Source organism: Poecilia formosa, unplaced genomic scaffold (genome assembly GCF_000485575.1).
Source record: "Poecilia formosa unplaced genomic scaffold, Poecilia_formosa-5.1.2 Scaffold148, whole genome shotgun sequence".
Taxonomy (NCBI): domain Eukaryota; kingdom Metazoa; phylum Chordata; class Actinopteri; order Cyprinodontiformes; family Poeciliidae; genus Poecilia; species Poecilia formosa.
In genome coordinates this window covers 158,161-184,648 of record NW_006800087.1, presented here as the reverse complement: position 1 = coordinate 184,648, position 26,488 = coordinate 158,161, and the positions used below count along the sequence as shown (strand labels likewise).

General features: G+C 37.3%; 2 protein-coding genes across 3 annotated transcripts in view; both read right to left on the bottom strand.

The window, feature by feature from the left end:
• The window catches only part of LOC103145867 (lymphocyte antigen 6 family member D), a 670,619-nt gene that overhangs the window by 493,887 nt on the left and 150,244 nt on the right, over nt 1-26,488 (bottom strand). The gene's annotated exons all lie outside the window — the stretch shown is intronic.
• The window catches only part of gpat2 (glycerol-3-phosphate acyltransferase 2, mitochondrial), a 135,308-nt gene that overhangs the window by 25,816 nt on the left and 83,004 nt on the right, over nt 1-26,488 (bottom strand). The window contains exons 3-13 of one of the 2 annotated variants that reach the window (XM_016677111.1): nt 21,249-21,352; nt 19,575-19,733; nt 18,398-18,468; nt 18,153-18,263; nt 17,608-17,730; nt 14,066-14,165; nt 12,528-12,661; nt 11,929-12,028; nt 7,191-7,370; nt 2,352-2,453; nt 504-586 (exon numbers count right to left, since the gene is read on the bottom strand). In XM_016677111.1, the coding sequence (XP_016532597.1) occupies nt 504-586; nt 2,352-2,453; nt 7,191-7,370; nt 11,929-12,028; nt 12,528-12,661; nt 14,066-14,165; nt 17,608-17,730; nt 18,153-18,263; nt 18,398-18,468; nt 19,575-19,733; nt 21,249-21,323 (1,238 nt within the window). In that variant the 5' untranslated portion in view covers nt 21,324-21,352. The remainder of the gene's footprint in view (nt 1-503; nt 587-2,351; nt 2,454-7,190; nt 7,371-11,928; nt 12,029-12,527; nt 12,662-14,065; nt 14,166-17,607; nt 17,731-18,152; nt 18,264-18,397; nt 18,469-19,574; nt 19,734-21,248; nt 21,353-26,488) is intronic. The other variant, XM_007563495.2, reaches the window with a different exon arrangement.

The window sequence follows — 26,488 nt, the reverse complement described above, 5'->3', positions numbered from 1 at the left end:
GTTTTTGGTGCAGACCTGGACTGGGAGCTGGAAGTACTCTCATGCTGGTAGCAATTCAATATCTTCACTGTTCTTTGGGACTTTTAGGAATCAATTTTGATATTCCTACTGAAAACATGTAGTGGAGAGCCCCTCTCCGAGCAGAGTAAACACACGAGGGGAGAAGCTGCTTTGCTCGTTAGGCGCCAAGCAGAGATTGAGCGGGGATGTTATTTTCTTTCCGTTATCTTTTTCACTGGCAGACTGTAATGTTGATGGTAATTGGAGCGAGTCTAAGAGGATGAAGCTCTCATCAGGGCTTGCATCATGCCTGTGCCAGATTTAAGGTTTAGAGGGGAAGTTGTTCAAAGTTTAACAGAAAGGAACTTTTCTAATTTCACAGATGTTGGATAAAAATGACAAAAAAAACAAAAACCAAACGGGAATCCTATTGGGGGTGTTGTTACTTTACAGTTTTCACACTCACTCGCGCACAGAGGAAGGAGCGCAGGCGGCTTGATTACCTGTTGTTGATGATAACAGGCAGCAACAGGTCCTGTAGAGGGAGCCATTCATCTACTCTGCACCGCCCTGACTCACACATCTCCTACACATGGAAAAACTCATGATTAACGCACAGGAAAGCAGATGTCCTACACCATTTAACACAGTTTTAGTCAGCAGAGCCAAGAGAAGCGCAGACAGTTGGTACAATTTTTGGCAGAAGCTTCGTCTCAAAATGGTATCAACCTGTTAATAACTTGGCTATATTTGCCAAGTTATTAACAAGAAATTCATAACATTTTAATCGTTTTGGGGAAGAAAAAATATTTGGTAACACTTTATTTGAAGGGGGTGAATAAGACTGACATGACACTGTCATAACCATGACTAAGCCTTCATGAATATTTATGACTGTTGTCATAAAACGTCATTCGGTAAATTATGACACTTTTAATACAAAGTTGACATTGTTCAAAATGTCTTTGTTATGACAACTTGACATTAACCAAGAAATCATTACTGATATAAATTTGTTATAAAAGTATTACTGATTGCACTTTAAAAATTAGGTAACTTTATGTTATTAAAGGTAAAGTTTAAACAGTAATGATTTCTTGGTTAATGTCAAGTTGTCATGACAAAGACATTTTGAATAATGTCAACTTTGTATTAAAAGTGTCATAATTTACCGAATGACGCTTTATGACAACAGTCATAAATATTCATAAAGACTTATTCATGTTCATGACAGGTGTTATGTCATGTTAATGACAGTGTCATGTCAGTCTTATTCACCCCCCTTCAAATAAAGTGTTACCAAATATTTGTGGTGATTTCTACTGCACAAATTATACTAATCTGTTCAATTTAACATGGCTCCATCCAAGTGAATCAAAGTGTATATGTTATGGGTCAAAAGAGCATTTCATTACCAGAATAAAGCTTCAATACAGTTCATATTCATTTAGAAACAATAATACTAATGTTTTAACTCAGGAAGAGTTCAGAAATCAATATTTGGTGGAATAACCAGGAGGTTTTCAATGGGGTTCAGTGCACTGGTATCTTTTTTTCTTTCTTTTTTTTTTTTACAGAGCTGCACATTTTGGTGTTTGGAAATACTATCCTGAAAAACTGTAATGGTTTGGAAACTGAATGTGCAAATTAAATGTAATGAAAAACATAACATTGAGTTATAAAATGTTATGTTGCAATATATGTTGCAATTATTACCTATTTAAACTATAGGTAATAGTAATTTAGTAGCACTTTGAATAATAGTAAAAATTCTGTTATAAATAGCAGTAAAGAAATTATTTTGTTGAATCTGTTTTAAAACGGGGAGTACGTAGAAAAACTGATGTTTCCAAACCATTAAAACTACTGATTGTTACAACATTGTGGGACAGGCACAACAGACATTAATGCATTTAAAAAACAAACTGAGGTGTGCTGAAGGACAACTGGAGGAACTGTTCTGTACAAACTTGAAAAGAGAATCGGATATTTTAGTCAATTTATGGATTTACCATAAAATGTGTTGCTGCTGCGTGATTAACTGATAGGAGTCTAAAGTAAGGCTGCATGATACTAAGAACACAAATTGTGATAATAGTAAAAAACGGCGATGACCAACATTTTCCTCACCTTATGCAAACTCAGATCAACTGCACTAGAACAAATCAGATTCCATACTTTTTCCAAACCATGGATAAATATAGATGCAGTGGATAATCGATGTTTCCAGTTGACAGATATCTGGATAGATGGTATGCTGGGATTTTCCAGGTTACATTTTATAACCCATGTATGCAAATGCAAATTATCCTTTGATCATTTCTTAACCTAAATGAACCCATATCTTTCACCTTGAGAGAAAATGGCTGGGAAAGGTGGATCATCACACTTCCTGCTGGTTTCTTCCAGAGAAGCAACGACAGCCACTGCAACACAGGCTGTGAGCCAGCTTCCTGTGTGGACATGGAGAATATACGTCAGCAAACAGAAATTCACTCTTTATAGCCCAGAAATAAATACATTAGGAGGAAAATTCCAACTCCATCATCACTGATGGCCATAAAGTACAAGCAGTAAGAGAAAACATCCAGCTCCTAGATGCATGAACGGTGCGTTCTGTACTTTATGCGTCTGAATGAAAGAACAACATGCTCGAGTGAAAACCCCATTATTGCAATTAACAGAGAGCAACACCCACTCCCTAAAGCAGAGCTTCGAAGTGTAGATAACAGAGGGCAGCTTTTATGGAGACCAACAGCAATCAATGATGCCTTGGACAAATTATCAGCAAACCCTTAACTAATCAAGCTCTGCAGGCCGGTGAGAGAGAAAAACCCTGAGAGAGTCTAGCAGCTGTTATGTCACTGAAAATGTTTTTCCTCTTGACCCTAAATGTGTAACAACGAGCCCTCTCCCAGGACAAGCCTGAGAAAACTGTGTCAGCAACAATGACATCCTGAGCCTTGGTTAAGTGAGAAATATTCATCGTCTGCACTGAAACAGGCACTCATAGACTCAACAGTCTGGCTTAATACTTTTTGGAGAACCATTATGCTTTCAACAAACCTTTTCAGGGGGGTGTAGGTAGAAAGCATATGGTGTTATGGATTTAGAGGATCCTGCCCCTTTGTGAACCTGTTTTGAACAAGCTATGCACGTAGTAAAGAAAAAGCTCTCTTAAAACAGGGAAAATATACCCGAGTGGTGCCTACGCCTACATCAGCCATATGGCTGGTGCAGATTTAAGGCGGTGCTGATGCTGAGCTTTTAGCTGATCACTCTGGCAGAGCGGTAGAGGCTCTTCCTGTTTCAGTGCTTCCTTTACTTGTAGTATCATCTAAAACCTGGGAGTGTCCTGCAAACCTGGACAGAAATCCCTGTTTTATTTATTTTAGGATACTTTTCCACCAAAGAGGTTCTGAAGGCTGGCGCCAGTTTAAAATCGTTATAAAAAAGAACCAGTTAGGATGTGCCACTCGAGATTGACTCAAAACAATCTCCTATATCTCGCTAAAATTTTACTTGTAAGTTAGTTTTGTGTTATTTCAAGTTTAAGATAACGGCACTAGACATTAGTGAAAAGATTTGTAAGATTTTGTGTTTTTGCAGTGCAAGAAAAACATCTTGTGTACCTTGATGATGACGGCTTGGCACCATTAAAGGCAGAAAGCAGAGAAATGCCCACCGTTACCATAGTTTAAGCTCAAACAGAAAATACTGGTGGCCAACAAGTCGAGCTCAAATTGTGATTTGACAAACCAAAGATAAATGCAATTCAAATATCACTGAAAATTATCAAAACCTGAACAATAAAAGGGACATTTCCACTTTTTCAAGACTGTAGAAACCCTGATGAAATGACAGAGGAAAACCTGCCACTAAGAGGCTCTTACATTCACCTTGGTTTGAGTCCTGCAACTGTTTTGATGGAAAAACCCTGATGCAGTAATGTTAAATAAATACATATAAATAAGTACACCTCGTCATTCCAAAGGTTTAATGTATAAATAGTCTTCAGTTATTGAAATCTAATCTTAAGTGAACATAAACCACTAAAAACCAAAAAGGAAATGATTGACAGAAGCCAAGAACACCCCTAAGGCACTAAAACACAAAATATGTAAAACCCAAGAATTTAAAGGGGGTGTACTTTATTTTTTGTTTATACTCCAAATGGGTGATGTGATAATCTTCCTCAGTTTCTTGATTTCTCCTGCAGCTGTAGGAGTCGTAGGCTGCATGTTTTGCTCAGATTTCTGAGCAGATTTTTTATGCATGTGAGATCCCAACAAACATGAGAGATCCTAAGGAAAGACAAGTCACGCTAAATCAAAAATTATCTGTAAACCATGTCTGATGAGGATGATACAACAACATTTCACAGCATATGGATTAAATTCTTACCTAAAGAATTTTTGTTCTGCATGTCCAGTCTGTGTTAGACACAATCCTCAAGGGAACATAAGGCCAAAAAGACGAAGTTTCCCAAAACCCTCTTATCCATTTCAAACAACGCATATGGATTTTATTGAACTCACACAAAGTGGACCATATGAATACTGTTTGAGAATGATTGATGCTTTTTCTAAATGGGTTGAAATAGTTCCAGCAAAGCATGCAGAAGCTCTGAGAGTAACTAAAGCTATATCTAAAACTATTATTCCAACACACAGCATCCAACAAACTATTTATAGGGACAATGGGCCACATTTTGTAAACCAAGTGATACAAAACATGGCTACTCACTTGGGAATGACATTGAAAAACCACTGTGCCTATCACCTTCAGAGTGCAGGGCTGGTAGAAAGAACAAATGGTACTGTGAAAAGCATATTAAGAAAATGCATGGAAGACACTGGCCGGCCCTGGCCAGATTGTGTGGACTTGGTGAAGCTCTATATGAGAATCACCCCCACAGCAGAGAATCACCCCCACAGCAGATGAGAATCACCCCCACAGCAGATGGTTTTGAAATAATTCATGGGAGAGCTTACAGATTACCTCAGTTCTCTCCAGATTTACAGAAAGCAGACGTAGAACAAACAGCAGATTATATGATCAGAACTCTTAAACTGAAGGAAGTGTCCAGTGCAAATTTACTACCTTCTGATTCTCTTCCTTCGCAGGAGACCACTCCCATCGAGCCAGCTGACTGGGTCTACATTAAAGTCATCAAACGAAAGAACTGGGCCAGTCCACGGTGGGAAGGACCGTTCCAGGTGCTGATGACCACACCAACAGCTGTAAAGATTGCTGAAAAACCCAGCTGGATACATCTCAGTCACTACAAGCTACAGAGAGTGTTGGAGCACTAATTCAGGGTAGCGGGGAAGGCTGGCTTCACAGGGTTTCCAAACCATAGGGTGGTTCGTCTCAACCCCAGTGAAGAAACTCGACAGATCCTCACTCCTTAGTTTGGGGGCTCTGACATCTTTGTATGCTGTGCAGCAATGGGGCATCCATATGTCAGGTGGAGCCCCTACTGCGCTGTGAAAAGTTTATGCAAGGCCTGTTTCCATGGGTTGGAGTAGGTGAGATTCGGGACCACGTTGAAATCAACAGGTATGGATTACTGCGACTCATCAACAGCACACACCAGCTGGCCAATCGCACCGTGAGAGAGCTGACTGAACTGAGAAACATGGTTTTGCAAAATCGTGTTGTACTGGACCAACTCACAGCCTCTCAGGGTGGTGTTTGCAAAATGATTGGCCCATCATGCTGCACGTTCATCCCTGATGAAACAGGAACTGGTGGAACTATTTCTGACGCTCTACATGAACTGGAGGAACTTAAACATTATGTGGAAAGTGGAATGCATGGATCACATCCTTTTGACTTTCTTTCTTGGCTCACTTCGGGACCATGGTGGAATTTACTGTTGAAGCTTGGAAAACCTATTCTGGGTGTTTTGATTATTTTTTGCCTGTTCACAAGTTGCATTATTCCATGCCTTCGAAGCATGATGTTAAAGACAATTAACACTGCTGTGGTCAGCTATCAGCTGGTCAGACCAACTTCTAACACCGATGAGGACGACTTGTTTCATATGGATAAAGATGCTGAATAGTGGATTACATGACGATGTTCTGTAATCAGTAAAAAGATTAAATTATCTGCTGAATGATTCCTACACTGAGAATGTGAAAACAAGTGGTGATAGTGATAACTGCATTTGATTTTCTGCTGTTTTTTCTTCTTTTTTACATTATAGTTTTCTTATACTTCTTTTATTGTGCATGTTTAGACTAGAAAAAAAAAACCTTCCATTTATTGGTTTCCTACTATTTTCTTTTTCCTTTCTTTCTTCCTTCTTTCTTTTTGTGTGACATGTAAAAATGATAAAGAGGAGGGAGAATGTTGGGATTTTTCTGTGTTATCGTTCTTACATTTATAACATTCAACATTTATTATTACTTTAGATCATTAACCCAACATTATATTGTTATAGATTATTGTGATTTTCAATTTAAAGTATTCTCTTCCTTCTGTGTGTATAAACTGACCTGGAGGCCCCATCTGCCTGATCGTCTTCATGTGAAACAGTTAACTGTGTGTTTCCCAGACCTTGAATTATGTTTCCACAGGTGCCTTCTTAACAACCGGAATACTCCCGACCTTAGAAACTGCCTGTGTGCAGAAGTATTTTGTCTCTGCGGTTTTCCTTACCTATCCTCCCTCTTTTTTGCTTGATAATAAAAGACAAAACTGTAACCAAAGGTCTTTAGGACGCTCAGTGAACGGCTCGGAGGAGCAGTTTCCTGAGTCTTCTCCTGTTGCAAAAGCTTGGTCAGAAAACTCATATACGTTGTCTGTGGTTCTTTTATGTAGGTTCAAAAATACCTAACAATGTCTTTGTTTTCAGATATGAGTCAGTCGGCTATTGCTATGTTATTTTTTGACGCAAATTGCCATATTGAGTGATTCAATAATTACCAGTGACTGCATGCACCTCATGTCACACCAAATCAGTTTGATAACAAGCAAAGCAAACTGTAACTTGCTTCCTGTTGGTAGCTGAACACCTACATCTGCACTTTTTCCCTCCGCCTCCTGCAGCATCGCGGCTTCGCATTTCTTCCTCTCACAGCTTGAGAAACCAAATCTGCTGTGTTGCTCTCAAGGGCACAACAGTTACAGATGGCTGCCATTAACCGTGTGCCTGCTAGTGTGTGTTTACTCGCGTGCACCTTAACGTTGGTGTCGGCCGCACAGTCGTATGAGATGCCCACAGGGACCAGGCTGACATCAGGGACAGATCCCTCTTTGATGAGCTGCCTGATGCGAGCCAGCCACTGGCCGCCGTGGCCAGACGTCGCTGACACGCCGACGCTTAACGCCTGACCCTCATGAAGCAGCTCACGTACCAGCTGAGGAAGAGAGAAAAAAATGACAGAAAAAAGGTCTGTAAATCCTGGCATCAGTTGCACACCATGCAAATTATTGATTCATGAATGAATCAAATAGATATGTAAAAAAGAGAACATACATATATATATATATATATATATATATATATATATATATATATATATATATAAAGAAAATTGTGGTTTTCTCACATTGAGGTTTCCCCCAGTGTATTATCAATCAATCAAATTTTATTTGTATAGCACATTTCAGCAGCAAGGCATTTCAAGGTGCTTTACATAATTAAAAAACAAAATAAAAACAGCATGTGACATTGAATAAACAGTAAGAGAGAGACATAGATTTTGGAAAAAGAAAAAAAAAGATAAAAACATACTTTTGTTACGGAATTTGAGCGCCTGTCGTCGCCGGACTCCGTCGTCCGTTTAACACGGGTATTATCCAGGCCCCGTCGCCTGACAGGACAAGGTCTCCAAACCCTGCAGCACCAAGCTCCGTCCACCTATCACACGAATTTTTGCGCTAGGACTTCGCCGTCCTACACGGATTTTTGTGCACTATTTTTACCTGTTAAGAGTCTAGAATTTACAGGGTTTTTTTGTGGGAGACCCTGTTCATTATTAAAGTTGGACATATTTACAAAACATAAAACTGGAACCTTTTGCTGAATAAAAAAATAAAAGTTGAAAAGAGTAAATAAAGAATACGTTCAGAAAGAAGGCCTGGTTGCTCTTGAAGGAATGAGAAGTTGACATTGCTCCGTTGTGCAGCTGCACTTGCGCTTTCAAGGTGAAATTTAAGGAGCTTGTTGAGAGTTTATATTTCTAAGCAGAACCACATAAAGTTCATTTTGTATCCCACACCGGACTGTTTGCGCCCTCTGCCATATTTGTTTCTCTTACAACCAGCTAGCTTGAGGATAACCAGTTGTGCCCTCTTGTGGATGGCGGCAGAACTACAACACTGAAAGAAGGTCTAAGCGGACATTATTAGTTAATCAATTAGAACTAATTTTAATCCAATAAACCATGAATCGACACTTTAAGTCGATTCATTGTTTGCATCCATGAGACATCTATACAAGATGCTGGAGGAAGGGGTCCAGAGGATGGAGGCAGCTGAAGGATGACGAATCAAAACAGAAGGGACAGGGTAAAAAGCAGGAAAAAGAAGCGATGTGTGTGGGGGGGGGGAGGACACTTTATGACATTCAGAGACACTTCCCTCGCCTCGAGTACCGTTTTCCCCTTACAAACAGGAGAAATTCAATTACTATTGAACAGCAGCTAAGCAGGCCCACACTCAATAAACAATAAAGGTCTATTAACATTGAAATACAACCGATAAACAGGCCTGCTCTCTCACACAAGGCCAATATGCTTACTCACATAAATGGTAATTGAAGGAAAGAAATAATGAAGAATGAATAAATGCACAAACAAATAAATAAAACTCTTTACATACCACTGGGGTTGTACTACTGTGTATAACAGTTTGAGCTTCACAGCGCAGCATTGATCTGGAAGAGGCCCAGATCGCTGAATAAAACATACAGATGCTCATCAATAAGTAAGCATTTTATTGAAATGTTTACTTATTCAAGTGTGTGTACTTTTTTAAGGTAAGATATTAATTTAATAAAAGTTGGATTAAGGCTGAAACAAAGAAAATGTGGAAAAAGTGAAGCTCTATGAATGCACAGCATCTACTTTACATAGATAAACATAAATAAATACTTAAAAAGCATCAATTTTTCTCTAATGTATATGAAGATTTGAGTTTATTTTGAAATGAATAACTTTACAGAGGGGAACAAACCTCTTTAGAGGAATTTGTAGAAAACAACAGTTTATTTTTAAATAGAAACAGTTATTAATCGCTGCAGTACTACACAGATAAACAGCACCAGAAAATCTAGAAAAGATGTGAGGGAATAGTAGATGCTGCATAATGAAAAGGAAAAAAAGCACAAACCATCCTCTGATAAGGGAATAACAATGAGGGCAGACCTGCCAAGTAAACACAATCAGGTAACCAGCGCTCTTCTCATTTCTCCACCCTGTTCTCATTGCTTTGTGGAGCCAGACCCAAAACTGGGGTCTCTGTAGCAAAATGCAACCCCCCAGGTAATTTCAGGAATGAATAAGAAGTGGGATGAAGCTGGGGAACGAGGGAAAGCAGGAAAATACAGGTTGTATTCCGATCGAGGAGTTGGCTGTGATAACACTCCACCACAGAAACCAAAATTATAATGATGCACATTGAATACCCTGCAATTTTATACAGTTACCTGACATTTCTTTTTCTTTTGTTGTTAATAAAAAAAAAAGCTAAATTCATAAGCAATTTAATTTCTGTCAGGGTTGCTTCTCCTCGTTGTTGGTTGCATGTAAACAGAGGATGTCCACAAATGATTTCATGTTGATGGCCTGAAATCATGGGTGCAGTAGCTCTACAGACGGCGAATGTTTTACTGCGTTTTAGTGCCACACTGCAACAATTTTTGCTTGTTTTAGCTGATTCTATTCCATCAAACTCTTCTGATAATTTTTTCCATCTTAAAAATGGTTTGCACAACCAAAGCACATTTAAAATAGTTATGTTCTTGAGGTCTGCAGCTTTTTAAACACATTTGCTGCATATTAGTCCAAGAGCCTCACTGCACATCACTAATTTGCAGATTTTCATTCATGCTGTAGGGATAGCAAAGAAACAATCTTTTATTCTCAGAGTAAGCAGGTGGAAGGCCTGTAGTTATTTTCACAGCATGATATTTACATTTGGGAGATGTTGGGAAACAGCCAGGCATGAAAGTTTGGAGCAACTGAATCGAAACTTCTGTCGCTTGTAAAACGGAGAACTATTTGTATAATGATGGACAAGAGTTACCTGAAAATGTAGGAAATTAAACTGTAATTCACCATGTACACATTTTATTGAACACTTTAATCCAGCGGTGTCCAAACTTTTTGTCAAATGGGCCAAAATCAGACATAAAAGGACTCGAGGACAAAAAAAAAAAAGATTTTTACCAACTCAATAACTAAACATGCAATACTTAAATTAAACAAACAAAGCAGTCAGATTTGTTGCTGGAAAATGATGCATAAATTATTATAGTTCCAAAACTTAGTGTTCTGCAGATTTGCCTTATCAAAAAATGGTGTTGCTCATTTCCTAGGTATCAATTGGGAAAAAAAGAACACAGTTTAATCAATTCTGATTAATAATTGTTTTCTTTGATTTAGCCAAGTTCATAAATTAATTAAAAGCAGATTTGGGTGAAGCGAAGTTTAATTTTGAGTAAAGGTCAGTGGTTCTGGAAGAGAATGCAAAAAGCAATTCCTTTATAGGCAATATTTTATTTATTTGTGACAATTTTGTCCAAATTAAAGATAGAAAATTAAAGCTTCATCAATATCAAACACCTTAACTGGGGGCCAAATTTGTATCTTTCTTGAACTGAAGTCAGGAGCCACAAATGGCCCCCGGGCCACACTTTGGACACCCCTGCTATAATCTATAGTACAGCATTATTCCTTTAAAACAAGCAGATAGTGCGTTATATTGGTGGGTCATCTCTGTTCAACGATTAAATTGAAAAGAGAGCAAATGGGTAAAATTTAATTGTTTCTGGAAAACAATCAGATTCATAAATGTTGATCAAACGGGGCCTTCAGGTGAAAGTGGACAAAACAGAGCAGAGCTTCTTAGGGCCACGTGAAACTGTGTGGTAACTGCTGAATATTGACAAAATGTATTATGATTGACTCACATTTTCCTCACCAATCTCTTTCTTTGTGAGCATACAGAGCAGTGAAAGTTCATCCAAATGGCTAACTACAATAAAACTACACAGAACCTGAAAGTTTAGAGGTAACCAAATATTGAACCAAAGTAATCCTTTGCTCTGTGATCCTGAAAAGTCTTGCACTGACATTTGTGATTCAATGTTTTGTGGAGTTTCAGTGTATGCTGTATTCCACCACAAACAAAAGAACAGCTGGTATAAATTGCTAAAAGCTTCCCAACATTTTACAACAATAACACGGTCTTGTACAACGCTGCGGCTGAGAGATTGACCGTCAATAGATGAGGAGCATTGTGGGTCGGACAACCCATCATGAGGACAAAACAACCGAGCTTCCACAAGGAAAACAAATCCAAAACAACAGATTTTTAAGACTATTTTTTAGCTTCTTCTTTCCAAATCTTAATGTTTCCTGTTAAACTGATTAAATAAAACAATTTGATTAAATTAGAATCAAACATACTTCATAAGAATCAAAGAGCTGCTGAATGAATTCCTGTAAAATTAACTCAGATCACTTCACCACTCTTCTAAAGATATACTTTCTTTACATTTTATGTTAACAAGCGCATCTTTAAATTTAAAATATGAGTAATTTGTCATTTATTTTAACTTTAAAGTATATCTCTATAAGGAGGACTTCCTGAGCAACAGATCATTATTCAACTGGGATGGAGGAAATCATCAGTAACTTCTGTTGCCTTAAATTCTTTACCATAAAGAAAATGTGGAAAGTTTGGACTTACAGATGTCATGACAGCAGAGTAGAGAGGATCCATTTCAGCTTCAAGTTCGGTCGCTGCATTAGGAGGCAGCAGGATGACACCTACTTTCTCCAAGACGGATCTATAGGATAAAAGAATGATAAATTACATGTTGGTTTCTGTTTTAAAACCATCTAAAGTGGCATCTGTGCTTCAGTAGAAAACAACTGGATTTCTCTTAGTTTTACAGCTCATCCAAAACTGCTCTTCATCTTCTAAAAGGATTAAATCTGAGCCCATCTCTTACTATTCATGTTTAATTAAATGGCTTCGTCTTCCCTGTCCAGAAAAGTGAAGAATCTGGACAGGGAAGGCATGTGAATAAAGAGAAGTAAAGGAAGCCATCTATGTTAAACGAATGAGCAGATGGACGTATATTTCATCTTTTCACAACTGAAGAAGTCTTTTTGATGGGAGCCGAGACGAAACAAAATAACTCCAGCTAAAGCGATCACAATATGGCTGACTGAGAATCTACACCGGCATTAAGCAACCTGATGAAATGTTGCAGGTTACTCGTTTTTGCAGCACGTCTTGACTTCACACGTCTTTGTGCATTTGTGTGTTTTGAGTCTTTATACCTTAGAAAGGAGCTTTTGACGTGGAGAGGACAAACGGTGTATGGCGTTCTCAGGCTGTGACAGAGGAGCGCGAGAGGGATGAGAGCGCAGTCCACGGCGCTTTGACGCAGATACACGTATACCAGGGGAGAGCCCTGAATTAAACAACAGAAGCAGTTTCAGATAAAACAAACTCCTCACGTTGCCATTTATTATTCCAAACAGAGACGGACTCTGCAGAGGTGTGTGACCATTCATGTTTAATCAGTCCTGAAATCAAACACTACAGAACATATCAGCAAAATCAAGCATCAAGAAAATACATTTACAGTTTAAGCCCAATATTTACATATCTAGAATGATTTCTATTTGCTAAACACCACAATTATGAGAGACGTTTTAGTACTTTTCACAAAATAAGTTTACTTTATTTGTTAAAAATTCTGCTGAGCTGAAGGCTTTCTCTGGTGGCCTTTCCAAAACATTGACATTGATGTCCTTAAGCCACTTGGTAATTAATTTGGTGCCATGACTGGAGTCATTTTGTGCTTGGAAGATTCTTTTGCACCGAAGCTTTGACTTCCTGGAAGATGTTTCCAGATGTTGCTTCAGAGTTTATACAATGTTCTTTTCTCTTTATTTTGAAACGAAAAAACCAAAGAACGAACCATACACGGATTCAGAAGAGGCAGATATGCTGGTCTCTGGATTTCTAGCAAAATCTGGATATTTTGACTCTGCAACTTTAAGGACATTTTGTTCTATGATATGAGTTCAGTGAACAAACCCACAAACAGATGTGTGTGTTTGTCCTTTAGTCTAAGAAAGCAAAGTGAAAAATCAATTCAAAATTCCCAAAATGCACTAAATAATATGTGGTAATTATGAGCATCATAAGACAAGGACAATATGCTCAGTAGTTTTTGGGAAGGCTTAACCCAATTAAAACATGGATAAGACCTAATCCTACTTTATATACAGTTATCTGCTTATTATATCTTGATTGTGACAGGAAAAACTTAAATTTGTCTAAAAATGCAAAACCAATCATAATCACTAAAAGTTAAGATCCACCCTTTCCTGTTTATGTATAAAACCCAGTAAGATCAATGCAAAAGACATAGCTCTAAGAAATTAATTCATGCCTACTTTGACTCTGCATCAGCAGCGTGACTCATTAACTTCTGTTTAGTCAACCGTGTAATTAGAATAACGTTTGTTTTTTTAGCAAAAGAAGTTTAAAAAGACGAGAAAAACTTTTAAAGATCTTCAGCTGTTTTTGCACAGAGTTGCTGAAAACAGACATTTTATTTATCTTGAAGACAAACACCGCTGTAGCTGTTTACCATCTAATTATACAATGCGGTACGGTTTAATTTCACACACCATGCATGGACGAGCATGAAGGTAAAACATTACAGTTTCTATGTGTAGAAATACTAAGTATATTTTCCTCGTTTCACCAGCTGGACGGAAACCTTGTGACACTATCATGTGTGAGCAGGAGTTGTAACACTGGATGGAAAGACTTTTTTTTTTTTAATATTAAATATTCATACCTCTTGTGTTGCTTTGTGTAAAGCTGGAAGATGATTTCTGTTGACTTGAATACTTCCAAACACGGAGGCAAACATCTTCAGCATCATCCAGGACATGAATCTACTCAGGAGATGATAATGTGTAGAGACATTTAAACGGAAAGAAGAGAAAAAAATGAATGTGGTAAAACTTAAGACATATAGCTGCTAACAATGAGTAGCAGAAAGTAACTTAAAAAAAGGAGGATGTAGACCGGCTGAACAACATGTAAATGAGATCGATGGGAGTGAGACAAAGTAGGGAGAATAGGGATGAGTGATGACATGGGGAGGAGGCGAAGCGGAAAGCGATAAAGAGGAAGGGTTGTGAGGGTGACAGCTGCAGATGGAGACAAAGGTCGTCGCTGTAAATGAGGAAGAAAAGAGGAGAGCAGAAATGGGGAAAAGAGATCTTGAAAAGAGATTTGTTAAGCCCCAAGAAAAGCCTGAAAAGTTTCATAGAGAGGAAGAAAGGGACAAGTTTAGATGTATTTCATCAGACATTAACTCAATTTTTGACATCATCTGTGACTAAAAGCACAAAAAAGGATTTGAGAACCTGAAATGCTCATGGCTCAAAAAGTCTCCCTAAGACAAGTTTGTGCCTGGAGGAGTGTCATCTTGAGAAGCGTGATAAATGATTGATAGATGATCGTAGGTAGCCACATTTTGAAATGTCTCAATCTCAACATCAGAGGAGCCTTTCAGTGTTTGAGGCATGGCTGTGTGAGTCAGTCAGAAGATGACAACATCAAAACGGGTTTTCTGTTTTACCATTCAGTAACCAAAGGGGGAAGTACATAAAAGCCTCCAGAGTGGCAAATCTGAGTTTATTTTTATCAGGAAAACCTAATTTTAGGTCTTGTCAATGCTATAATAAGGTGAAGAAAAGGATCCAAATGTAATGGGTAAGAATTGTCTTTGCTGGCCACTTCAGGTGGTCTGATCCTCTCTGAGGGCCACCCAGGCTGACCTCAGCAGGTCGTTCCTTTGCTTTGTTCACATTTTATCATTCGTTCTATGTGTGGCAATCACAAGAGTCTCTCTGTAAATGTAAACGACATGGAGTGGCATCAGATTCTAGCAGTTGTAGGATTTCTCTTGTCTTTGGTAAAATACCAGGAGCCATTTCTCCAGAGTTCACTTCAACCAAACCGAGGCCAAAGTTTACAGCCGGACCAGATCTGCCGTTTTGATCTGCATCAGAGTTTGATTGCATGTTCACACCTCCCGAAAAGAATCCAACTTTCCAGGCAAAAGAACTGGAGTTTGATTAAAGTGGACTAAACAGAGTTGGTGTGAATGTCAAGTAAGGCTTTGTATTCTGGTGATGACGGCTTACAAAGGGGTTGTTTTATGGAAAATTAGACATTAACATAAATAACCACGCAATAAAATGTATTTTACTTTAATCTTCTGAAAAGCCAGAGATTTCCTTGCAATTTTCAGGTTTTTATACCAGCTTTTTTTATTAAGTGTCCTCAGACGACATTTGTTGTAAATTGGCAATATATATTTAAAAAAACAGAATTGAATTGCATTATGTCGAGTGTTTGTTTCTGTGTTACGTTTCGTTTTAAATCAGGAGGGTGAAGCTTAGAAATACTGCTTGCGTTTACTCGTTTCATATATTTTCTTTGAGTTAGTTTATCAATAATAAGTAGATAATACCAAATTATAAACAGATGTGACTCTCGACTTTATTACCTATTCTCTTCAATTGTTACGTTTCCTGAAAATTATTTTTCCCAAGAAAATGCACAGAAATCTTTTTCCCAGAAAAAGTATTTACTCCTCAAGTTGACTTTGACAAACATTATTAGTTGAACTTCATTACAACATGTGAGGATTCTTTGAATCTGTGTTCGTCTCTAAACTAGTTTTCAACTATATTACTCTAAATGAGGAATCAACAGAATACAAATTATAATATAACCATAAAAAATGGCTATTATTTGTGTGCTATGTGACACTTTTTTCCCCGCAGTCGTTTTCTGGCTGGGAATAGAGACAATTACGATGATTACACATGCATGATTGAAACACTTTGAAAAGATTATAATTACACAATTAAGTCTAAAATGTGACAGTAAGAGAAAAACCTGAAAAGTGACCAATATGGCAACTTTGATCACTTGAAATTAGAGAAGATGTAAAGAGTAAAAAACCCAAAATTTATTAAAAGTAAGAAAGTGGTGGTTTCATGATAATAATTAAGAAAAGCATGCTAGATTTCTGTTTTAGATTTCTGTTTTTGATAAACAGATGCAGAAGAAAACTTTTCTTGTCCTAAATCTGTAAGTTGCCTTGACTTATTTTCTATGCATTTTAAACATGCAGTACTTTGATCCTATTTTTAACCAAACTTCACCATAGCAACTACAGATGCAGCTTATGGCCATTATCAATTAAAGCTACAAAAATACATGAGGCAACAACATATCTTTCTTTTGTTGTCCACACCTTTTCTGTCTACATCAAAGGCTCAACATTTCGCCGGAGAACATCTCCAACTCAGATCCAGGGCTTTGTTATGCATTTAAGGCTCAAGGGCCTTCAGTTCTGTTCAATGGAGTCCTTGTTTGTTATAATGAAAAACACATCTTCCACTGGCTCATTAACCGGACAGCAATAGAAGTTGTTGGAAGAAAATAAGTTATGTAAGACTTAAGCAACACAGTCAGTGTTGCTAAAGGATCAGCTTATTGCTAGTTTTGATCATTTTTATGGGGTTTAATGCTGGCAATCAAAAAAGTAAAATATCACAAGCAAAATAAGCAGCTTACGAGTTATAATAATTGAGCTATATTCATAAATGCATGTAGGTGTGTCTATGAGTGAATGTGTGCATCTGTGTGTGTGTGTATATATATATATATATATATATATATATATATACCCATCAATATTTTATATTCAGCTCTGAAAAAAATTAAGAGACCACTTAAAATGATCAGTTTCTCTGATTTTACTCTTTACAGGTATATATTTGAGAAAAATGAACACTGTTCTTTTATTCTATGAACTGCTGACAACATGTCTCTGAAATTTCAAGCAAAAAAACTTTATTTGCATGAAATGAGAAATGGTCAAATTAATGAAAAGATGCACTGACCTCAAATAATGCTAAGAAAACAAGTTAATATTCATGTAGGAACAACAATATTAATGTTTTAACTCAGGAAGAGTTCATAAATCAGTATATGGTGGAATAACCAGGAGGTTTTCAGAGCCCCATTGAAAACCTCATTTTGATGCCTTCTTTCTGCACTATGCTGTTTTTTATTCTGTTTTTCATTTCTGTCTTCTTTTGTTCTGTCCACTTCTGCCTTCACAGCTTAAATTTCTCATTTGTGGAACTAATAAAGGATTATCTTATCTTTTCCCATCTTAAACCTACTGAATGTAAAGTTAGCGCTTCTTCAGACATAAAATATGAAGTGCTACGGCTTGAAGCCTTTTTCTCAACACTTTTTGCACACACGCACGCGCGCACGCACACACACACACACACACACACGCACCTGATGAGGCCTGGGGAAATGCAGGTGTTAATGAGGGACAGGAGCGGTGAGAGAAGACTGTGCTGCCCTTGGCTGTCTTCCCCCTCGGGTGCTTTATGAGCCGCTGCGAGCGCCTCCTTCACCCTGAAACACACAGTCACAGGACAGCAGGGGTGAAACGGCACAAAGCTGCATTTGTGCTGCTTTTACACAAACATCCGCCTTCCAGAAACACGACAACAGCAAGAGTAGCAGCCCTTAGTGACATGATTACATAAAGCTTAAACTCAATTACACAGGAGGAGGGAAAACAACAGATACTGGGGACTGTGACAGAGATAGGGAAGGTCCAAAGTTCCCACTTCTTTTCATTCAGTCTGTACAGAAATGGATGATGGGCTCCATTTTCTGTATCTTGGTTCAAGTCTGTTATCTTCCTAGTCCCTTTTTCTTTTCCAGAGCTCTTGCAGCCGTTTCATTTTCTGGATCTTAGCCTATCATTTATTTACACTCCTCTGGCATCTTTGCACCTGCCTCTCCCTCCCACTGTTTTTCTCTTCATGTACCTGTTGCTCTGACAGACTCTCTCCAGCCTGTCGCTAACGGGACTCCCGTAAACCTTGCACCCACTCACATACAAAACGCAGCATACCCTGCGCACCAGCCAGCCTCGATATCTGAAACAGGAAAAAAAAAAGAAAAACTCAAAGTAGCAGGCATCAGTGAAGGCGCTGGAAACAAAAAAAAAAAAAAAAAACAAAAAAAAAAGCTTCAAAAGGAAGAGCCTGAATACTGCAGATAACATCAGTACCTGGTTTGTGTCTCGTTGATGCTCAGCAGGTTGCGGAAGCCAAGGAAAGAGTTTTGGCCAAGCTTTTTGCTCTGAACAACAAACATAAAAAGGATTTGGATATTTTAATTTAAATAAATCAAAGTAGTAATCACACATTTGTAAATAAATAAAGCTAATTAATGTTTAAATGACCACTGGAGACATGGAAATCAAAAGAAGAATAGAAGCTTCAAGCCACACAGGCAACAAAACAAGTTTTACATTTTATTTAAACTGGGCTTTCCAAGATAAGTTTAAAAAATATTGGCCAAAACAGATTAATGTTGAGAAAAATCTTAACACAAAGAGTGAGAGAGGGGAAAAAAAGGACTCCTGAATAGACAAATCTAGAGTCAGAGAGTTTATATCCAAGTCGTAACCACATCCATTTACCTAAATGTGCTTATTTTCACGATAAGTACAGGCAAATAATTAATACAGTTGTTTTTATGACTTATCTACAGAGCACAGAAAGTAGGACAGTATGTATTTGGTCAATTATTTGTTTAGAAAATGCATCTTTTCAATAAATCTAACATAATTGTAAAGCCTGTTTATTTCCATTTAAGGTAATTTCATTTATATGGCACATTTTCAGCAACACAGCAGTTCAAAGTGCTGCACATGAATTAGAAGGAAATACAAATAAACAACCAAACCAAAAGAAAGTAAAGTATAAAGCTACATATTGGCTTCTCACGTTTAATAAGAATTAGTAGTACTACTATAAACTATTAGGGGTTTGTTTGGATTCTTATTCTCAAAACTAGATGTTGGTTCTGTATTTTTTGTAAGATTAGTGAGGAATAAAACTTAATATTGGTTCTCTATGAATATTAGTTCTCCTTGTTTGATTCTATAAGTAAGTAGAAAACTAAATGTTGGTGTCAGTTGTTCTGGTTTGAGTTCTAGTTTTGTACAGTATAAAACTAAATTGTGCCACATCTGTAAGGAAAATCCATCTTGATTTAATTAAATTCAGATTGTTTGAAAGTGGAAACATTAATCTATTAAGTATATTGGGATGTTAATGCTTAGTCAGTATTTTTCAGATATGGCAAAGGTTAAAACATCATAGTAAAAATGATAACCATACATCGTTCCCTTAATAAAAACTAAATTCAGCAATTTCTATGTCATCACTTTAGTTTTCCATCTTCCTGTTTTCTGTGTCTAACTTTGTTCCACTTGTGGACGATGGACTCACCAGACTGTTCGGGGTGCACTGGTGGCAACACTGGCCCATAACGGGTCGGAATATGCCCAGACAGGAGGGGACGGTCACGCGTTTCTTGATCTTCAGTTCCCATGACAACTGCAAGGTAGGAATATGCAAATATGTCACTTAAATCAGGACTAAAAACACACAAACTTAGTGGTGATGACGGGGGCTCTCAAAGGGAAATCATTCTAACAAGCAGAGGTCAGATTTAAGAACAGCCAGCAAGATTTCACAACAATTCAGGAAAAGAAAGTTTGAATTTGTGACAGGGCGTTAAAGTTAAACGCCCTGGTCTGACTTTGGGGAACAGAAAACTCAATTCTAGGAGTTATATTCTCAATAGGTAGGATTTGTAGTTGAAAATGAGTCGCTTAACTAACAGTTTAAATTAAAGTGTTGAAATAAAAAGCAAAAACTTGTCATATTGCAGCACAGAAGACTGAATTCATTCTTATAAATGTATCTGTTAAAATAATTTGACAGGAAATTGTGTTAAGAAACCACATTTTCTTGATGTCTTTTTGCATTATTTCCTTTTGCTTTTATAATTTTATTCTATAAACATGTCAGCAAAGAATGTGCAGCATTTCAAAAAGAGTGCAAAACTTTGGCAATATTTTGCTAATGTCAAAAAAAAAAATGTGATTGTGGTTTTTCCATTAAATAAGAAGCAGAAATAAAATCACGTGAATAAGTTTGTTCATGCGACATCGTTAAAAAACTTCATCTACCTTCCACTTCCTGTCATCATCTTCATCTTTTCCACCAGTAGTAACATCTGGTGTTTCCATTGCAGTTTCTAACTGCGATGCGATACAGCTGGAAGAACCACCTCATGCTAGCTCAAAAATGTTTTATAGACAAACACGAGGCTTTCTTAAAATTGTTGTGTTTCCATTAAAGCACATTTATTTTCAGAATTTCAATTTGTGTAATCACATGGTCAAGGAAACGCAGTTAGTGATCCATCTGAGAACCAATAATGAATGCACAGAACATTTCAAACCGTGTGTGTCCTGGTTACTAATCAGCTGGGGTTTGGTCTTGTCAGTAATATTTCTCAGTATGATGAACACAAAAAGGCTTCTTATCTCGCTTGGTGTGTGGCGTTACTGTGGATGGTTTGGCACTGGAGGGATCATGCCGTTCAGACAAGATGAGTTAATGAATCTCCGGAAATCAATGACTGAAATAATGAAGATGGATTCCAGAAGACTCAGTCAGAGGCAAAAAATGCCTGATTTAAGACAACACACTGCAGCAGTGACAAGGCTTTCATTTAAATATCAATAAATTGAACTGCCACAGTAACTCTGCGGAAAAAGTCTGAAGGAAGGAAGGAGGAGGAGAAACAGTGAATGATTCAAGCGTGTAGGCAAAGTTTTTGTTTTCATGCAGTATTTAGTAATCCTTTGAAAATTCTGTTCGTTTTCTGATGGCTCGACATGACTCACTGATGCATCGCATTCTGTGATTTGGTAAACATCAAACAGAATTAAGCACAGGGGGCCAAGCGTGTTCTCTAGTGATTGTGAAGAACAAAGCGCTTGAGATTAGCGCACACAGGGTAAGAGGAAGAGGACAGTGGGAGACAAGCAGAGTTCTTACAGCAGGTCTGTTCTGCTGAATTGATGGAAGGCTTGTGTTGTTGTTTATCCCATCTCCTTTCTCGTTCACCATCATGAAGCCCCTGCAGATTTATTGCCAGAAACCTAACAAGAAAACAAAGGAGAAACGATCAAATTATGTGCCATCATGTTAAATACTGAGGTTTTTTTTTTTTTTTTACATTTTGACTACTATAATAGTGTTTCGGAGCGAATTGAAAAATGAGGGACAAGTCTTTCACAGAGACTGAATTAGCAGAGATTATAACTTCCTGCTGATTTTCTCAAATCCTCCTGGGATTTATAAAATTATACAAGCTCGGCCTTAGCCATAAAACTCCAACATTTTTGCAAAATGCGCAAGAATCAAACTATATTGTAGCCACCAAGAAGTTTCCACCAAAGAAATATCTGGATATTTGACCACTCTTCTTGGCAGAAATAGTACGTTTTTTTTTTTTTTTTCAAGATTATAATTTGTAAACAAAACCATGTGGATGATAAATGTAGCTCCTATTGGACAGAAATGACGGGGTCCAATCAGAGCAAAGACACGGAAAAAACCTTGATAATCCAGTGCTGCATTTTTGTTGTGCGCATTTCAAGAGAAGCTCATTTATAATCAAGCTCCTGATTAGTATGTAAACTTCTGACCAAAACTGTAACCTTTTTAAGTTGAGGTCAAACAGCGTCTTATTGCAATGGTTTGCCATTTTATTAAAACTGTAGTTTTAAAACTTCTGTGCTAACTTATGTATGCAGGCAGGAATAAAACAGGGAAATATTTTCTCCTAGGAGGTTGGAGGTGGAGGGGAGCTTTGCTCAGGAGCAGCAGGGCTCTCACCGTTTGAATCATTAAAGCTTATATAACCATTGTTGGTCCCTCGGCCACTTGGATATGCATTAATGAGAACTGGTCAAAATCTAATGGGTTCACACCTAAACAGATTAGTGAATATAGAACTGGCTGTGCTGGTCTTCAAGTGAGTAATCAGATAAAACTAAGGTAGTTTTACTGCAGATCAAGAAGAGGTCTGCAATCTCCTAGGAAATAAAGTCGCCATCTTGTGAAAATATACTTTGGTTTGTGGAAACCTTGGTTTCCACTACAAAAGGATGAAGATGTGTCCTAGTGTCATCAAGGGCTCTTTAAATGTATCCGTCTTCATCCATCAGATTCAGAAAATTCATTATGCTCAGGAGACACTCCCTCTGCATCTCTGTCTCTCACTCTGTTGATCCCTCTCTGCCCCATTAACTTTGCTAATTAAAACTTAAGCTGCACCCATGGGGAGACGCTCCACTTGAACTAGCTCCAAGTTCCCACATTCATTAACAAGTCCAGTGGGAATACAGACATTGAGAAGAGGTTCTCAAGGCTCTGGGAATCTTTGCAGGTATAGAGGACAAGATGGCGGTAAAACTGTGGGGTAAAACAGGGGCCAAAGGGCGTAAAGCTGTGAATTAATAAGGCCAGAGAATCACCAAAGGCCCAAACTGGATTATATAATAAATGCAAGAGGGAATAAAAGTACAAGATAAAGACAGTATTATGCCAAGACCATGGAGTTTTATTTTAAATGTGACTGTTCAAGTTGGAGCTTATATAGACTTAACATAATCTTTTAAGTTTACAAACAGGTTTATTCTGACTGAAAGTTATAATATCCCAATTAATTCACTAAATAATCAGAGAAGGGAGCTAAACATTAGAGTGATGGCAAGGAGGACTTTAAAATGTCAACACTTGGAGCGCGTCACCATTATCAGAGGCGAAAGGCTGCTGTAATGACAATAAATGTTTTTTCCATCAATGACATTGTTTACAGAAGGATGTAAACAACGTCCTGAAAACTCTTGTTTGATGTATATTAAAACTAATGTTGCTTTTCCAGAAATAACATCTTTTCAATGATGATTATTTAAATAAAGTCAAAAAACTTTTTTTTTTTCTGGGAATGGGAAGGAATCAAGTGTACAATAATCAAATATAAGAAAAGATAATAACCCATGTAACACCCTAGTTGATTTCATAAAAGATGTAGATGTTATAAACTTAAATGTTTTCTCTTGTTTTTGATGGGTACAGTATTGACTGTGTATACGTTACCATTCAATGAAACAATTTCATATTGATTTATAATATTTCAACTAAATTATATCATCATCTAGAAAAGTAGATCCTTACATTGCATGTTATTATTTTCATAAATAAATATGTTACACTTTTTAAAATCTACATTATAACTTCTTTTAGCGGATGCGCCAATAAGCTGAAGATGCAGCTACACTGATCTCTCTTTGCACAATTTTGTCCAAAACTAAGAATAAATACCATTGGTGCTACAAAATATGTAAATAACTTCATAAGTAAGTAATTATGAACGTGCATGAACTACATTAACTAAGCATTTTGGCTGCTACACTGTTGATGAATGACAACATATTTACAAAAAGAGGCTAGCAACACGTTAGCTAAAAACTCAGTAAAAGAAAAGAAAATACAAAACAACAGCTAACTTGAAACCACAAGTAAACACCTACGGTAGCATAAGATGGATTCTCTATTATAAATCATTTTTGTGGAGTTTGCAGAAATATTAGCTTCCTCACCTCCTGCTACACAGTCTTGAAATGCCGAAGCTTGAAGCCTTACCCACCTGAAGGTACTTAAGCTAAACAACCTGTCAATTAAACACTGACAGCAACTCCCAGGAAAAAAGTAGTGATCCATATTTGGACCTTTCTTTCTACAACTTCCTTCCCTTAACACTAGTGGCTCCATTTGTGTAGATATGATAAAAACAGATTAAAAGGAAAATATTTCATCTGGACTTTTTTTTTTTTGCTTCAGCTAAATAGATTTTCATCATCTCATTGTTTTTTTTTTGCTCCGGTGCACAATTGCAATAATGTTCCACCTACAGCACATTATTGCAGAGACAAAAACAAACATTTGATTAAAATTAGATCTGGTAATAAAACTTTAGTCAATGTGATGACTAAAACTGAACTGAAGTGCTCTTTTTTTAAACCCAAAGTGTAACTTAGAGGACTTATGGACAAGTAGAGTCACAGATTGAAAACTCATTAAAAAAATCCTTCCTCTTCCTTTCCTTTGTAGAGTATAGAAGAAACTACTGTGGCAGCAAAAAAGAGACGAGCAACATCTAAATCCCTTTGTAGTTCTAGTGTTTGGTTACCATCCTGTGATATATGCCACTGGAGCATGACAGTACAGCACAGTGCACTATAAAAGAAGGATTTCTCTATACCAAGAAATCTATCACAGCTTTGCTTTACGAACAGTGTGGCTATATTTTATCATAAATAGTTCTCCAAAAGTCATCCCTGCTTTAATCTCTGGTTGAAATGGCAGGTTTCATATTTTAATCATCTATGGGGGGGTTTTCTCGTAGCAGAATCAATACAGCAGCAGCACGGCTCCGAACGAGCGCTGGAGAAGAAGTAAATCTGCACAGGGTTCCAGGTTTGGTTAGGACTGATTGGTTTCAACAAAACCCAAATTACACTGATAGAAGAACCCAACATGCTACACACATATCAGTTCAACTAAGCTTACTTTTAATATACTTAGATTACCCTGGAATAAAAAGAGGTAACCTGCTGCATGTTTGGGAAGACCAACAATTATTATGTTGTGGTAATTTGCAATAAAACATTATTTTTTTTAGAAAATAAAAATAAAAGAAACGCAGCTGTCACAGTTGGTACAAGTGTTGCATTGCAGCAAGAAGATCCTTGGTTGAAATCCCAGCTTGTGAGCAAACCCCCTCAAAACCTAAAATCTTCATAAATTATTGACTCCTTTAAATTAGTACTGAAAACCACAGCGTTCTCATAAAGTCAATGTCAAATTTATTAATACAACACTCTTAAAAACAGGTTTAAAACTGCACCAAACTGCAGTACAGACATAAATTGATAAAAAGAGAAAGAGAAAAAGAAACAAAGTAAGAAATTCCTTTATCGGTTAACTTTAATCATGTCTTGAAGTTTTATGTTAAATTTTCACTGTTTATTTTTTTAATGTGATGGTTTAATATTTACCTTTTGTTCTTTTAATGTTATTCAGTGTTTTTAACGTGATTCTCTACTTTTTTGCCTTTATTTTGCTACAAAGCATGTTAAATTAAGTTGAGAATGGCGCAATACAGAGAAACCTGACTTGCAAGAGTCATAAATAATTAAATCACAGAATAAAAAACTTCTACATGCCAAGCTCCCTGACTAATGTCTTTTTGTCGCCTTTTCTCAATGTTCTTTGATCTTATTTTATAATTAAGCTGTAACGATCGCCGTCATCATTACTGAAGAGTTTCCCTGGAGCCCCAACTTCTCTATCTCACCAATAAACCTTAGAAGAGGAGGCAAGTCCACCAGAGCCTGAAGCATGAAAGAACACCACCTTTCATCCTCCCCACCTTTTATCAGGGCACCGCCACAAGCATCATGGCGAGCTGCATCCCAACTTGGTGCAGTGACTGCACTGGAACTGACTGAGTTTGCAATTTAAGGTGGGGATGTCTGAAGGAGTCATCAAGGTGTCTCTTCCTGCCTTAAGAGAATATTTTTGGAGGCGATGTTGCAGAAAAAAAATCCCACAGTTTAGCAAGAACTTCCTTTAACCTCTCCCATATTCTGTTTAATCTCCTGCCATCTGGTACATGATATCAGTATTGATTCAAAAGGCAGTAAAATATTCAACTATACTATTCCCCCAATAACCTAATTTAGTTTCTTTATTTTTGCAGTCATCTGAAGAAAGCTTTTAATATAAAGTAAATGCCAAACATGCCCTATGGGCTGCAAGCACTGCTGTAATTAGCTTTAAATGTTCTTTTCTGATCTCATGCCTGTATTACCTGTTTGTATTTTCAAACATGGTATTGAAAAATGCATGATAAAGAATTAATGTTATAGTTTTTCTGTGCTGTGTTGTGCGAACAAACAAACAAAAACAAATCCTAATGCCTGCTGGCTGTTTTCACTCGATACAGCAGGCATAAAACAATAAGGAGGCTGCGTTCAGTACAGGACGAACTTTTAAAACACAAAGGGAAAAAAACTCTACACACTGGCCATCAATTATCTAAACATTTACGTTAATGCATTTTTAATTCTTGGTATATTTTGTCACTGCTTGTGTTTCATTGTTGCTGACGTTTTACTGTTATTAGCCGTTGAGTTGTTTTATTATGTTTTATTTCATGGTTCCTG